Source organism: Mustelus asterias, chromosome 4 (genome assembly GCF_964213995.1).
Source record: "Mustelus asterias chromosome 4, sMusAst1.hap1.1, whole genome shotgun sequence".
NCBI lineage: Eukaryota > Metazoa > Chordata > Chondrichthyes > Carcharhiniformes > Triakidae > Mustelus > Mustelus asterias.
Window position 1 is genome coordinate 90,424,084 of NC_135804.1, and position 17,130 is coordinate 90,441,213.

General features: G+C 43.8%; 1 protein-coding gene across 4 annotated transcripts in view; it reads right to left on the bottom strand.

The window, feature by feature from the left end:
- The window catches only part of tenm1 (teneurin transmembrane protein 1), a 770,685-nt gene that overhangs the window by 314,510 nt on the left and 439,045 nt on the right, over window positions 1–17,130 (bottom strand). For all 4 annotated transcript variants that reach the window (XM_078211359.1, XM_078211358.1, XM_078211357.1 and 1 more), the window contains one exon: window positions 7,318–7,561. In XM_078211359.1, coding sequence (XP_078067485.1) covers window positions 7,318–7,561 — 244 coding nt within the window. The remainder of the gene's footprint in view (window positions 1–7,317; window positions 7,562–17,130) is intronic.

Below are 17,130 nucleotides of genomic sequence, written 5' to 3' on the forward strand. Positions count from 1 at the left end.
CCCATTAATTCTTTCCCCCTTAACTTAAACCTATGCCCTCCAGTTCTCGACTTCCCAACTTAACACATTCTCCTTCTCTTCAGTTCTTATAAAGAAACAGGACTCAAAGTTTTGCTTTCACTCTTCAAAGATGCTACCAGATCTGTTGACTTTATCCAGCATCCTCTTTTCTTGTAACTTTATATGCTGAATTAAATTGTTTCTGCAACATGTTTGCCCTGGTTTTGAGTATCTGTCAGTATCATTCAGAATGCCTCCACACATGTAACTCAACAAATCAAATAGTTGTTTGCAGATAAACCAACAGAAAATTGCACCATTTTTGGTGGGTTGAGTTGTTGTCGTTGCTTCCATTTTGTTTTCTTTGTAAGTTTCTCATGACCAGCCACTGAAGTAAAGGAGCATCTCCTCAGAGCTAAATGCTTTTGTTGTCACATACGAGCTTTTGTGAATTTTCTTGCCCACCTCACCAAGAGATTTCAGCTCCGCTTCCGCATCTCCCTTCAGAAATGCGGCTGAATTGGCAACACGTGACAACTATTCAGCTGAAAGGGGGAAAGCTTTCAAAGAACAAAAGAACAGTACAGCACAGGAAACAGGCCCTTCGGCCCTCCAAGCCTGTGCCGCTCCTTGGTCCAACTAGACCAATCGTTTGTATCCCTCCATTCCCAGGCTGCTTATGTGACTATCCAGGTAAGTCTTAAACGATGTCAGTGTGCCTGCCTCCACCACCCTACTTGGCAGCGCATTCCAGGCCCCCACCACCCTCTGTGTAAAAAACGTCCCTCTGATATCTGAGTTATACTTCGCCCCTCTCAGCTTGAGCCCGTGACCCCTCGTGATCGTCACCTCCAACCTGGGAAAAAGCTTCCCACTATTCACCCTATCTATGCCCTTCATAATCTTGTACACTATCTATACCCTTCATAATCTTGAATCATTCCATGATTCAATACATTGTTGTGCTGAATACTCCGCCATTTATCTCACTCTGCAAATTAACAGAAAATTCCCAAAGACGTAGATAGGATCGATGAAAAAGACTTCATCATCTTTGGAAAATCCTGGGGAAATGCAAAAGAGAGACCTAATGCAAAGGAGAACTCAGCTCTCCACAGCAATGGGAGGAAGGCTCAGCAAATTCAGGTGAGCTCACACTCAGTAACTTGGTTCAAAGTTGCTGACCAAGCTGCAGTGCCAACCTGTTATTTATGTGAAAACATAGAAAATAGAAACAGGAGGAGGCCATCCGGCCCTTCAAGCCTGCTCCATCATTCACTATGATCATGGCTGATCATCGAATTCAATATCCTGATCCCCCCTTCCCCCCATATCCCTTGATCCCTTCACCCCCCAAGAGCTATATCTAATTTCTTCTTGAAATCAGACAATGTTTTGGCCTCAAATGTGGTAGTGAATTCCACACATTCACCACCCACTGGGTGAAGAAAGTTCTCCTCACCTTAGTTCTAAAAGGTTTAACCCTTATCCTCAAACTATGACCCCCTAGTTTTGGATTCCCCTACCATTGGAAACATTGGGGGTAATTCTCCCATCCTGATCAGCAACTTTTCTGGCGGGTCGAGCTGGGAGATGCGCGTCGCTGGCCTTGTTCCGGGATTTGCGCATGCACCGGGAATGCGTACGCATCTCCCAGAGCCGGAGAACAGTCGGAGACCAGATCATGCTGGAAACCGGCGGGAAGACAGGTTAGTCATTTGAATCTTTTTTTAATATGTTTAATTGTATTTTAAATGTCATTATCGGGAACTTACTGAGCCTGATTGAATCTCCCACCCCGCCAGGAGTACTTCATTCCGATGGGGTTTAAAGTAGCTCCCTACATTTGCAGAACTAGCGGGAGACCCCGCTGGAATGAAGGGGGGGCAATCGGGGTCCCCCAGGGGGTCAGGCGGCGGAGGGAGGTGGTGCTCCCTGGGCATGAGCAACCTGGCAGTGCCAGCCCATGCCCAGGGGGCACCTTGGCACTGCCCACTGGGCATCGGGCAGTGCCAAGGGGGTGGGGGCCTATTGTGGGTGGGGCCTAGGGGTGATTGGTGGGGTTGGGGGATCCTGCTGCCACTCTGCATGGTGATCGGTCTGGGATGGAGGGAAGGCAGTGATTGAGGGGTGGTCTGCTGGGGGGGAGGCCTGCCTCCCAGGGGTGTCTGACCCCTGGGGGGATCAGCAGCAGGGGGGGTGGGGGGTGGGGGGGCGGGTGTCTGTCAGGCTGAGGGGGGTGGGGGGAATCGCCACTGCTGGAGGGGGTGGGCTAAACATCAGGGCGCTCTGGATGGCGGGGGGGTCAGGGTTGGCCAATAAATGGGGAGACTGCCAGATTGGGACCACTACGCATGCGCAGAGTTCCAGAACTGTCAGACTCCGGTGTGAATAGGCCCCACCCCCCTGGGTTTTTAATGAGATTCACAATTGGGACCTCTGCAGTGCACAGAGTGGGGAGATTTGAGTGTGAAGTTGAACTGAGAAAACAGCCGTGATTTAGAACAGTTTTCTCACCAATTCAGCACTTTCGGGAGAATCGCCCCCATTCTTTCTGAATCCGCTCTGTCTAATCCTGCTAGAATTTTATACGTTTCTATGAGATCCCCTCTCACTCTTCTGAGCTCCAGTGAATATAATCCTAACCGATTTAGTCTCTCTGCATGTGACAGAACTGCCATCCCAGGAATCAGCATGGTAAATCTTCACTGCACTCTTTACAGGAAGGACATCTTTCCTCAAACAGTATCTCACTGTCTGCCTCACCATTGAAAGGCATTCAGTGGTGCTAAGTTCGGAAGGAAAACAATTGTTAAGGCCTGTTTTCAGTTTGTCTCTGTCTATCTCTCTGTCTGTCTGTCTGTCTCTGTCTGGGGATTGTTAAGTGCGATCATCCTAGACCTGGTTCCAATGAGCCTCAAAGCAGACAAAGCAGGTCTGGCAAGATCCATGGACAAGCCCTCCGTATACACAGGATCTGCTCGGATGAGGAGGATCGCAACAGACACCTCCAGATGCTGAAAGATGCCCTCATAAGAACAGGATATGACGCTCGATCATCGATCGACAGTTCCGACGTGCCACAGCGAAAAACCACACCAACCTCCTCAGAAGACAAACATGGGAGATGGCGGACAGAGTACCCTTCGTCGTCCAGTACTTCCCTGGAGCAGAGAGGCTATGACATCTTCTCCGGAGCCTTCAACATGTCATTGATGAAGATGAACATTTCGCCAAGGCCATCCCCACACCCCCACTTCTTGCCTTCAAACAACCGCACAACCTCAAACAGACCATTGTCCATAGAAAACTGCCCAGCCTTCAGGAGAACAGTGACCACGGCACCACACAACCCTGCCACAGCAACCTCTGCAAGACATGCCGGATCATTGACGCGGATGCCATCATCTCACGTGAGAACACCATCCACCAGGTACACGGTACATACTCTTGCAACTCGGCCAACGTTGTCTACCTGATACGCTGCAGGAAAGGATGTCCCGAGGCATGGTACATTGGGGCGACCATGCAGATGCTATGAGAATGGATGAATGAACACCGCTCGACAATCACCAGGCAAGACTGTTCTCTTCCTGTTGGGGAACACTTCAGCGGTCATGGGCATTCGGCCTCTGATCTTCAGGTAAGGGTTCTCCAAACGGCCTTCACGATACACGACAGCGCAGGGTTGGTGAGCAGAGACTGATAGCCAAGTTCCGCACACATGCGGACGGCCTCAACCGGGATCTTGGGTTCATGTCACACTATCTGTAACCCCCACAACTTGCCTGGACTTGCAAAATCTCACTAACTTTCCTGTCTGGAAACAATACACGTCTCTTTAACCTGTGCTTAATGCTCTCTCCACTCACATTGTCTGTACCTTTAAGACTTGATTAGCTGTAAAGACTCACATTCCAATCATTATTCATGTAAATTGAGTTTGTGTCTTTGTGTGCCCTGTTTGTGATCAGAACTCCCACCCACCTGATGAAGGAACAGCCAATTCCGAAAGCTAGTGGCGTTTGCTACAAATAAACCTGTTGGACTTTAACCTGGTGTTGTGAGACTTCTTACCAAGATCCATGGAGACAGAAACAGAGTCTGTGGCCTTTCATCAGAATCTCTGCATCCCCAGTATTTTGCATTTATATTAGTCTCCTGTTAAAAGTGAACTGTGTCCATTCTACAGGACGCTATTGTAGACTATCTGTGGAAGACTTGGAAAAGAGGAAAAGCAAACCAAATGGCACAATAGGCACAAAGGAGGGCTGTGAGGCTCTCAGTTGCAGTGATGGTGGCATTAGTGCAGAAGGTCAGAAGATTCTGGACAAACACCAATTTTCTGCAGGGGGACAGGAGGTTCTGGGGGAACACCCTGAGATGGGAATGGGAGCAGGTGGTCACAGAAGACCATTCCTGCAGCCTAGCCAGTGAATGTATTTTTACATGACATCATCTACCCACTGTAGCACCAACCTCACAAGCTGCTTAATGCCACAACAAACCCAACACTCACCTGGAGGCAATCAGGGCTCATGTCTAACGACCAGAAAATCCTCTTCCCACGAATGTTTTCCTTTATTGGGCGAGGTATTTAACACTAAAGTAGGGGTGTAATGATGGAGCTGTATAAAGCACTGGTTAGGCTACAGCTGGAATACAGTTCTGGCCACCACATTACAGGAAGAACATAATTGCTCTGGAGAGAATACAGAGGAGATTTACAAAAATGTTGCCAGGGCTTAAAAATTGCAGCTATGAGGAGAGATTGGATAGGCTAAGGTTTTTCTTAGAACAGAGGAGGCTAAAGGGTGGCCTAATTGAGGTGTGCAAAATTCTGAGTGGCCTACGTAAGATAAATTTGAAAGAATTGCTTCCCCGAGCTGAGGGGTCAATTACTAGGAGGCATAGATTTAAGGCGATTGGTAAAAGGATGAGAGGGGACATAAAGAAGAGTGTTTTCACCCAGAGGGTGTTGAGCATTTGGAACTCACTGCCCAAGTTGGTGGCTGAGGCTAAAACACTCAACTCATTTAAAAGGTATCTGGATCTACATCTAAAGTGCTATAATCAGCAAGGCTATAGAACAGGTATTGGAAAGTGGGATTAAAATGAGCAGCTAGTTTCCATTTTTCTTATTTGTGGGCAGTGCAGACACAATGAGCTGAATGGTCTTTCTCTGCACCATAAGCTTTCAATAGTTCTATGGCTCCAGCAGCCATGCTGTTGCCACTGACTTACTTAGAGTAGGAGTATTAGGCCAGGCAAAGACATCCAAAAGACAGTCAATAAGGAATGCACATAGATGAACAGTTAGGTTAGTTTGTTGTACTGGATCTGTTGTTGAATAAAGTTATTTTAGAATGGCTTTTCTTTCAGGATTTTGGCTGAGATTGTCAGTAACAGATGGATCAAAAGATGGGGAATTGTAACAAAGATGATGATGAAATGATATCTGAAGGAAACCAGAGTCTCAATGTCTGCTCATAGACAGTGAGGGATGACAAACTATGAGATGTTGTTGATCTTCCTGTTCCAGTCTAGAGGGAAGAAATTGAGGGTGATGGTTAGCTTGACGGCCATTGGCAGCATCATCCTTGTCCAGCTGTGAAGTTAAAATCAGACTACAGGAGCTGACACCCTCCTGTGAAAGCTTCAGACACTGCTTCTGGCTGAAATGAAGGCAAGAGAAGTGCTTCATAAGGGTTCGTCTGTGCACTATCTTCCAGCTCTGCTGCCTGAGCTCTGCTTCTGTGCCTCAGAAAGAATGTAACTATTGACCCCATAACTGAAGAAGGTTTCATCTTGACAAGGCAGAAAACTCCTCTGGCCTCCCTTTCTGCATATAGATGAGGCGATGGACTAGTAATAGATCCAGGGTAAAGCTCTGGGCACCCAGGTTCAAATCCCACCATGGTAAATTCAATAAAAATCTGGAATTAAGAATCTACTGATGACCACAAAACCATTGTTGATTGTCGTAAAGATCCATCTGATTCACTAATGTCCTTGGGGAAGGAAATCTGTTGTCCTTACCTGGTCTGGCCTACATCCAGACCCACAACAATGTGGTTGACTCTTAAATGCCCTCTGAAATCGAGACACTCAGTTCAGGGGGCAATTAGGGACAGGCAGCAAACCCATCCCAAAAAAGAATAAATAAAATATAGCAACATTCTCTCGAAAATACAAAAACTTCGCAAAACTTCTCCAAGAACACAATACAGTATTTCCACAAACCCGACACTAGTACTGGTAGTCGGGTGCACCTCACGTGAAAGTTAGGAATATAGAAGTATAATAATAGGAGTAGGCCATTCAGCCCATCGAACCTGTTCTGCCATTTAATACAATTATGGCTGATCAGACACTTTTACACCCATGATCTCCATAACTTTTTACATTATTGTTGATCAGAAATCTATCAATCTCTGCTTTATTCAGACCCAAAGACTGAGCTTCCAAAGCCCTCTGGGGTAGAGAATTCCAAAGACTCTCAACTCTCTGTGTAACAGAAATATTGGATGATTTTTCCTTTAAATAATCCTGTTGAAGGGTTCCTCAGACACTTTGAGCTGGAGTGGTTAGGAGAGGGTAATTGGACCCGACTGCAAAGATGCATCATGTAACAATCCACCCACTCTGTGAGCTTCCAAAGCACATATGACACATCTACACTGGTCAGTGTGTGCTGCACTGGCCACGGTGGAGGTGACTGGACACTACCAGTAGACATTATTTGACTTTTGGGCTGATGTAGCCCTTTCGGATTATTAATTGGCTACCTGCTCTTTGCTTGACGGTAGATGTTTCCTCCAGAACTTCATATTAAAAAATGATGTGGGAGCACTCTGGCACCATGCTGGAAAATTGGGAACCCCGCCACCGTCATGGTTGCCTCTGCAAATTCAGCCCAATGAACTTCCATCATAACTGCTTAATATTTCCAGCATTTTCTGTTTGTATCTCAGATTTCCGATTGTCTCTCCTTTCTTCATTTATCTTTCTGTACCTGATTTAACACTGAATTCACACACTCTAATTTACACCTCAGTTCCTGCATTGTTAATTTCACAATTTCAATCCAATTGGTTGAGGAGGTACACAGTTGTTTGCCCAGTTCACTCGGGTCCCCGATGCCCTACTTCCCTCACTCCAACATTATCAGAGTGCACTCTCAGCAATTTGCCATGCCAAAATATTAAGGAACTTAAACAAATCGGGGCAAGTCTGACTACCAGGAGACACCGCTAGGTGCCCCACGACAGCATATTATGGTACACTACTGCAACAATAGGTAGTGTTGAAATGTACCTGGTCTCCAATGGAATGTTGCTGTTCAGTACCCAGCTGTTGTGTAGCTGTGTTGAATCTTGCTGTGCACTGGCCGGAGGCTCTGTGGAAGCTGGGCTGGGCTGACTTCGTGCAGTCATTGCATTTCTCTGCAGAGAGTCCAAGGACTGAGTTTGCTGGCTCCTGCAAGTGCAACCATGCGGCGGTGGGGGTGGCGGTGGCAAGGGTCTGAACGTGAATTTGCCGTGAGAACCAGCAGGTAGTTCTGAAAAAGGAAAAAGGGTAAAGTTATGGAGGACAACTGGGCATCGTTCATGTTCTAGTTTACAACTTCTCATTTCACTTAAATTTCATTAAAATGTCAAAAATTCCACAAAATACTCATGAGCATGGTGATTCATCCACAAGGATCAATGATAATTTCATTCTGGTTCCTAATTGTGTAAAATCAGGTTTTGGTTTTTGGTAAAACTGTGCACAGCATGTTGGTTCAAGATTTGTGCTGGGTGAGGCAATCAAAGCCACCAACCTGCAGAGGAAAGACAATTTTCCACTGGACCACCTGGCTTGGGAGAGGGAAAGGAAAAGTAAGAGTCTACGGGTGGGATTTTCCAGCCCTTCCTGCCAGCAGGATCTTCCTGTCCCAATGGAGGCAACCCCCCCCCCCCCCCCCCGCACTGAAAAAAGTGAATGGTAAATCTGCATTAAAGCACGAGGGAGAAATTTGACTTCTGTTCAAAACAGGTGTACACTTCACTGAGCAATGGCTCTAAAGACCAACAATCTACAGCTGTCAAAAGGAAAACTCATGACAGTTCACTGATCAGGCAACGCTCCTGCCTTTCCCACCACACCAATGCATTTCTTGGCCTCATTCAACAAGATACAGTTTGACGCCTTGATCTAATTTGCACATTTGGTTAGCTTCAAGGCCGAGGCAACTCAGTCCTATTGACATCCATATTACTATCAGTTGCTTCAACAGGTGAAGGCTTTTAAAGGGCAATTTTTGGTACTCTTGCTGCAATAGTGAGTAAATTTGAAACCAGGAAATCAACATCTGTGACTATCAACAATTTGACATCAATTGAAATTATTGGCAAAATGGTTGACAAGGTAAAATTCGTAAGGCTGCACCATTAACACGGAGTCACAATGGATGTGAGCATGTATGCATGGGTCAGAGTTAGGACAAGAAAACAAAACTCTGAATGACTCAATTTTTGCAAAATTGCAAAGCATAGCATCCCTGAATTCAACCTCCTTTGTAGCCATCAAGACCCTAAGTACTTCACAAATATTAAAATGTGGACAACACCAATAGGTACATTGTTAAGCAAAGCACAATAGTTTTTTACTCTTCATTTAGGTTTTATGTAACATCTTACTCATGATTAACATCAAAGGCAACTTAAAAAATATACCAAATTGAGGGCAAAGCGTCCTTCTTTGTCAAACAAAAACATTTAATAAGGGGAGGTGATGGCCTAGTGATATAATCGCTAGACTATTAATCCAGAAACTCAACCAATGTTCTGTGGGCCTGGGTTCGAATCCCACCACGGCAGATGGTGGAATTTTAATTCAATAAAAATATCTGGAATTAAGAGTCTACTGATGACAATGAAACCATTGACGAATGTCAGAAAAACCCATCTGATTCTCTAATGTCCTTTAATAGAAGGAAATCTGCTGTCCTTACCTGGTCTGGCCTACTTGTGACCCAAAAGATACAGCAAGGTAGTTGACTCTCAACTGCCCTCTGAAATGGCCGAGCAAGCCACTCTGGTGCAAGAAGGCGGCTGACCGCCACCTTTTGAAGGGCAACTAGTGATGGGCAATAAAAGCTGGCCGGCCAGCGACACCCATGTCCCATGAATGAATAAAAAAAATAAGTAGACAGAAATTACAATCGACACTGTCATGAAGGACTTATATAATGAACCTTAAAAGATAGAACCCCTACAGTGCAGGAAGAGGTCATTTGGCCCATCGAGCCTGCACCGACAACACAATTATCATTAACTTGACAGTTTTTTGAAGCTGTTAAGTTTCACACTGAATACACATTTTTAAAATTCCTAAATCAACACAATATTGTCTCTGAGGTTTTTAACAGTCAATGTGACATTAAAATTCAAATGAGTAATGACAACGTCAGCTTTCTTGTGGACTGTTCTATGAAGAAATATGTTTCCTAGCTTGCAACTAACCCACAAGGTAGTTTGTTAGTAGAAAGTCAGCATTAATTATTTAAACATGAGCAAGGAAAGCAATCTCCCCTTCCCAAGAAATCAGCACAGAGAAAAGTGTAAAGATAATGGGCTGTTAGATTTCCCAAATGATGTCCCAAAAAGGCTCTTTGTTTGATATGACAGAAAACTTCTAGGTCTAAAAAGCAATAAAAGAGCCTTCAAGGAATAAACTATAAACTTATAAATTAGTTCGAGCTAGATACTCAGTTAATTAAAACTATAAGCAAGGTGATTCCAACTACTAATGCAACATTAAAATGCACTGATGCAACACATGTCTTCAGCTTTCTGCAAACGGCACTTTAACAAGCAAGGCCTTGGAAAAGGTGCAGAGATTTACCTGAATGAAACCAGGCAGTGGGACTTGAATCATGTGGCGTGACTAGAGGTGGAGAGATTGTTCTCCTTCAAGCAGAGAAGTTACCAACAGTGTTTTTCTTTATAGAGCACATAGTAATGGTTTGGAAAGCATTGCCTGAAAGTGTGGTGGAAGCATATTCGAAGTAACTTGCAAAAGGGAATTGGGTATGTGCTTGAAAAGAAAATAATTGCAATGTTATATGAAAAAGCAAGCGAGTGAGATGAATTGAATTCCTCTTTCAAAGAGCTGGCAAAGGCACAATGGGCTGAATGACCACCTTCTGTGCTGTAAATTTCCATGGTAGTATATTCCTATTGCTATTCTCTTTTCTGAGTTCAGTTATGCAATGCCTACCTAGCAGAAACTTAAGACTACCTTTACAATCCAAAGTATAAAACTTATATATTCATTACCAGGGGAGGCCTTTGAAATGGGAAGAGGTTTGCATTTGTGACTCCTGCACAGTCCATTCCTGATTTCAATGCACTGCCATGAAGGATGTGCCTCAGGAAGAGAATGTGCCTCAGGAAGAGAAAATGTATGGTCACCCTCCCTTGGACATGCTTAAACATCAGTACCAGAAAGTTGCAGTAATGACAACATAGCCAGATAAAGTGGCTGTTTCTCTGTAATTTTTTATTCAGTCACAGAATGTAGATGTCATTGACAAGGCCACTTCTCATGAGCCATTCCTAATTGCTCTTGAGAAAACAGGAGGGAGTCGCCTCCTTGAACAGAACTGAGTGGCTTGCTCAGCCATTTCAGAGGGTAGTTAAGAGACAATCACATGCTCAAAGCAGATATCAACTTTATTGTAACTGAGAGGAAGTCCCAGAGTGCCTAGGTGGGTGGTAATGGAAGCCATCAATCCCTGTGATTGGCTATGAATTCTTCTTGGAGGGTGGCAGGCTTGACTCCAGTTAGTGTCCTGCCTCCAGAAAGAAAATACCGCCTTTGAAGTTACTTCCTCCCGTGACAGACATACCAAGCAGGGAAACTACCGAATTCTACTACCCAGCTTGAAGATGAAAAATCTAGCCCAATTAGCTGTCTTTGATGTGGCTATGAATACAAATATTTGCTTTCATAATAGATTAATTACTTGAAGGGATTTAAATGTATCGAATGGGCTTTTAACAATTAGAGTGTGTTGTTAATATCCTGAAGTCTGTAATAGATACTTAAAACTTTTTCCATCTTAACATTGCTCCTGAGGTCTTGTCCATGGCAGATACTGGATAAATTAGCATGGAGGAATTAAGAGAAAAAGGGGTAGGGGCCAGGGGTTTGCATGAGCTAGTACTAAGTCAGCTTGGGACCATAAAGGGTCATGGAGATTAATGCAGAGTCATGTTGGTGTGAGTTGGCACTAAGTTGGCATAGGGGAAATCAATGACCATGTTGGTGGGTAGATGGGGTAGGTTGTCATCAAGAGTATGAGGAACATGCGAGTGGCTAGAGGGGAATAGGTTACCATGGAGCTTATAATGGGCTGTGGGGTGGCAGGCATGGGATGGCATGGGTGGGAGTACATGTGCCATGTGGAATGTGTGTGGTCGAGAGGTGTAAGGGATGAGGGCTGGAGGGCTTTATGGTTTTAATTACAACTGAAACAAAATCCAAGAGTACCAAGATCAGTCTTTTAAACAGCCCACCTTGGCACTTAGCAGCCCCTGTGGCTATCTCTGTCGTGTTTCCAGGAGCTGCAGGCTAGACTCCAGTAGACCACCCTCCCACACACGCCCATACCCACCTGGCCCCCATTCCCATTTCAAGCAAAGCTCTGATGACTCAGGGCAGTTTCTCTTCAGGTCGAAGGAGCTGGGAAATTTCCTGACTCTGAGTCCCTGACTCAAGGGTGATAATTCAGGTCTATTCATCCAGGCTTCGGGAACTCTAGTCCAGTATTATAACCACATTGCTACCTTATCACTCACTTCTTTACTTAAGGCACAGTGGTTAGCACTGCTGTCTCACAGCGCCAGGGACCTGGGTTCGATTCCCGACTTGGGTCACTGACTGTGTGGAGTTTGCATGTTCTCCCCGTGTCTGCATGGGTTTCCTCCGGGTGCTCCGGTTTCCTCCCACAGTCTGAAAGATGTGTGAGTTAGGTGCATTTATCCGAACAGGTGCCAGAGTGTGGCGACTAGGGGAATTTCATCGTAATTTCATTGCAGTGTAATGTAAGTCTTACTTGTGGCTAATAAATAAATAAATTTTACTTTTAAAAAAGTAATCTCATTCTAGCTCCCACCAGGCCTATGCCAATATTCACAGTTGATTAGAGAACGTCTCCACAAATATTGTCGATAATACTCCGAAAGTTCCCATGGAATGTTGCAAATAGAAATGTGCCTTTGAATAATCTCTGTAGACGGTCTAGCCAAAACTAATAGGCTCATTTCATAAGATAAACAATGAAACAGTGAATTGTACTTGGGCATCAGGCATTGTTGCCATATGTTAGCATTTAAAAAAATATCTTGTCAATATTCAAAGATATCACTGACTGTAATAAGGAAGAATAAAATAGCAACAGCTAAAAATTGTTTTTATATTGTACATCACCCGACTGTCTCTCATAACATGATTAGGCACTGATAATGTCACCCTATCATTGCTTTGAGGAGAGTTCAGTAATTGGTATTTCTCATTACATGACATGGTGTCATCATGGAACATTCACAAACAGTTCAAAATTGTGATTTGGAAGACAACTCCACCATCAATATATTTGTAGAATAGCTTGGAGGTCTCATGTTCAAATATGAAAGCAACGCGAGTGTACAAAGCGACATCAAGCAGAAGAAGATAGAAAAATGTTTAGCAGAATAAACAATTTCAATCGAATGAGCAAATAATACTATACACTATTTGCTCCTCAAACTCTTGATTGCTTTCTCTGTTAAATATCTATCCAGTTGCCTCCTCAGCTGCTGACAAATTCCCCCTCCACCATCTCACTATTTTGTGCAAAGTAGCTAATATGTGTGTACTTTCCTTCTTTTGAATTTGAGTCCATGCCTTTATAAACAGTACTCTTTTAGCTCTGATCACTAAGGTACTGACAGTAATTCAGATTAAAGTTGATCTTTCATTAGTTTTAGGCAAAAAGCATGACAATAATGTGGTTGATGCTCGTCCTCACTACCTGGACAGTCATGGAATGGAACAAGTCAAAAGCATGAAACCAGGTCGGGTTGTATTATTGGCTGGTGATCCACTTCCCAAGTTAGATACAAATGGTGAAGATGTAAATCGACCCCATATTTTTTGGATGAGACTTTACACTGAAGTACCGTCCACCCTCTCAGGTGAATGCAAAAAGATCCCAAGCCTCTGTGCAAATAAGAGCAGAGGAGCTCTCCTGTTGTCCTGACCAATGTTTATCCTTCAGCCAACACCTAAAAACAGATTACCTGATCATTATCACTTTGCATTTTGCGGGATTGTGCTGTGAGCAAATTGGCTACTGTGCTTTCTTTTCAAAAATACTTAATTGGCTGTAAAGTGCCTTGGAATGTCCTCAGTTTGTTAAAGACATTATATCAAAGTACGTTATTTCTTTTTATTTTACATGTCAAGGGCCTTCCAGTTAGATACAGTTTTTTGAATTCCTCCTCTGGTAGACTGATACACGGAGAATGTGTTGGGACTGTGGTGCAAGTGTGGGTACTTCTGAGGCTAATGTAGAATTATCAAAAAGGCTGATAGCATGCAACATTTCCATTTAGTAGTTCACTTTTGACCTGATAGTACACAGTCGTTGCCATTAGAGACATTGTGCAGAATGTTCCCGTCCTGCTCACCACAGGAATCGTAGCAGACGGGACACAAACCATGCAAAGGCCCATTTACCTCAGGCGAGATTTTCCAGACTTAGGGCAAGCGCGGCCCATTAACTGGTTCAAGAATATGTGTCACCTGATGCAAGTGGCAAAATAAATCTTTCCCATGTTTTGAAATTTGCAATGCAGTCCTAAGTGTGATTGGAACTGGCATTGAAATTTTAAAAAAATAGTCCTTTCTTAAAGTTACAAAGCCAACGCACAGAGTGGACAGGACAAGCCCTTAATCCATCTCCTTGCTTGCTCCAAAAACCAATTTAAATTCAAATTGAATCCAATTTATGGTCCTCACAAGAGAGACAGAGGAGATTCAAGCTGACAGAAGCCAGAGGGTGGTTGTAGAGGGTTGTTTTTCAAACTGGAGGCCTGTGACCAGCGGTGTGCCTCAGGGATCAGTGCTGGGTCCACTGTTATTTGTCATTTATATTAATGATTTGGATGAGAATATAGTGGGCATGGTTAGTAAGTTTGCAGATGACACCAAGATTGGTGGCATAGTGGACAGTGAAGAAAGTTATCTCCGATTGCAACGGGATCTTGATCAATTGGGCCAGTGGCTGACGAATGGCAGATGGAGTTTAATTTAGATAAATGCGAGGTGATGCATTTTGGTAGATTGAACCAGGGCAGGACTTACGCAGTTAATGGTAGGGTGTTGGGGAGAGTTACAGAACAAAGAGATCTAGGGGTATATGTTCATAGCTCCTTGAAAGTGGAGTCACAGATGGACAGAGTGGTGAAGAAGGCATTCAGCATGCTTGGTTTCATTGGTCAGAACATTGAATACAGGAATTGGGACATCTTGTTGAAGTTGTACAAGACATAGGTAAGGCCACACTTGGAATACTGTGTGCAATTCTGGTCACCCTATTATAGAAAGGATATTATTGAACTAGAAAGAATGCAGAAAAGATTTACTTGGATGCTACCGGGATTTGATGATTTGAGTTATAAGGAAAGGCTGGATAGACTGGGACTTTTTTCTCTGGAGCGTAAAAGACTGAGGGGTGATCTTATAGAGGTCTATAAAATAATGAGGGGCACAGATCAGCTAGATAGTCAATATCTTTTCCCAAAGGTAGGGGAGTCTAAAACTAGAAGACATAGGTTTAAGGTGAGAGGGGAGAGATTCAAAAGTGTCCAGAGGGGAAATTCTTTCACACAGAGGGTGGTGAGTGTCTGGAACAAGCTACCAGAGGTAGTAGTAGAGGCGGATACAATTTTGTCTTTTAAAAAGCATTTAGACAGTTACATGGGTAAGATGGGTATAGGCGGATATGGGCCAAATGCGGGCAATTGGGACTAGCTTAGGGATTTAAAAAAAGGGCGGCATGGACAAGTTGGGCCGAAGGGCCTGTTTCTCTCCTGTAAACCTCTGTGACTCTATGACTCTATGAATAGGCATTACACCTGATCTTGGGCTTGATCTGATGCTCGATCTTAGTCAAAAGCCTGAGAAGCGATGTTGAAACTGGTGCTTAAATTCACACATACATACATGCACCAAGTCAGACAACAAAGCGCTCTATGAATAGATGCAAAGCTGAAACATCCTTGGTCCATTAACCTTTGTACCCTACACTGTACCAAAATCCTAACAGATGTAAACTGTTGTGCACATGTGGCATTGTCACGCTCTGAGTGTAACACAAATTGCCAGAGACTTGACTTAAGTTGCCATATGGCCATTTAACATATTTTTTATGACATTTATAAGGAGGCATTAATCCATTTAAAATAAACATGTTAAAGACTATTAAAGTACCAAATAAAATTATATAGTATATGTCATATAAACACATAAAACAATCAGTAATTCCTCTGTGTTTTATTTTGCTAGGTTGTTACATCACAGAAATAAGGGTTCTTTTTATTAAAATTAACATCCCGTGCTTTGAAGCGATTTATCATTCTGTACAAAGTTTTGGATGCATTAGTAATGGGAGAAAGTAAATTAATCTGAATCAATTCCAGTTGGGATTTTTATTATGTTGTTAAAGCCAATTGGGTAATAAGGGAAAGCTATTCAGTTGAAGTATGTGAATTGTATAACTAGTTTTCAATATTACATTTAAACCAGGAGAGAGTTCTGTCACTGTTACCTGTGGTGATATTGGAAATATTACATCCATCCCATAGCTAGCCCACCCAAACAGATTAACTGGCCATTTATCTTGGTGTTTCTGTGACTTCAAAAGCAAAATTGGTTGCTGCGTTTGCCTATCTAACAACAGCTGCAACACATCAGAAGTAATTCAGTAGCTGCGAAGTGTCAGGATCCTGGAACAATGCTGAATAAATGAAAGCTCTTTCATTTCCCACAAAGAACATAGATTGGATTTTATGTTTACCCGCCAGGCATGTTTGATAGGGACACATGTAGAATATTTTGGATGGCTAGCCCACTACCTTGCAACCCATCCCCAACCCAGTCTCTATACTAAGCGGTGGGGGAGGAATGGCCATTTTTAAAAACAAATTTGTTGGACAGAAGGGGCACATCTTTCGGGGGTGTCCTGTGTGCATCGGGGAACCTCCCCGAGATATTACCTTTCCCTTTGTTTCTTCCCATATGGCTTTCAAATTCCGCACACCCACCCCACCACCAGCCCACCCTCGCCCCCCCTTGTCTGTTTCCCTAGGTTCCACAATCCCTCCCCATCCAAAATCCCACACACTCTGCTGTGTTGTTCAGCAGCAGTTATTACCTTGTTTCCTTTCAAAAAAATCAAAGCTGATTGAACAAGGTGGAACATTTTGTGTGGTTCCTAATTGTAATGTGAGAATAGCAGAAAAGGGGAAGATCGTGGCCACACAGCTGATTCCAGTGAGGGAGCTTTGGGTGGGGAGGGAGCCATGGGTATGTGAAGAGTTATGGGGAGGTGGAGGGGCGGGGGGGGGGGGGGGGGGGGTGGGGGTGGGTGGATGGCACAGTGCAGCCCAAGGCAGAGCAGTGAGTGACAGTAATGATGGTCAGGTCAATACTAGCAGATTGTATCAGAAAGCCCCACAAAATGCAGGTCAATGTTATATCTACAAACTACATGTATAAAATGATCAACCTGAACATTTTTGCACCACTAAACCGAGGACAAACAAAATAAGATAAAGTGCTTCAGCAAAACACATTTAAAAAAAAAAGTGATCTGTATTGATCACGCCTAGTAATCCTCAATCTTCTCCTCCCAGTCAGTGGTGTTGATCCCTCTGTACTTTAGGGTGCCCCTGAGCATATCCTTATACCTTTTCCTTTGGTTGTCCTTAGAAAGTTGACCAATGGACAGCTGGAAGAAGGGAACCTGATGGGGGTGCTTTCCAGGAATCCATCTGACTTCCCTTTCCAGAAGAAGGTGTACCCTCCACTGGCCTC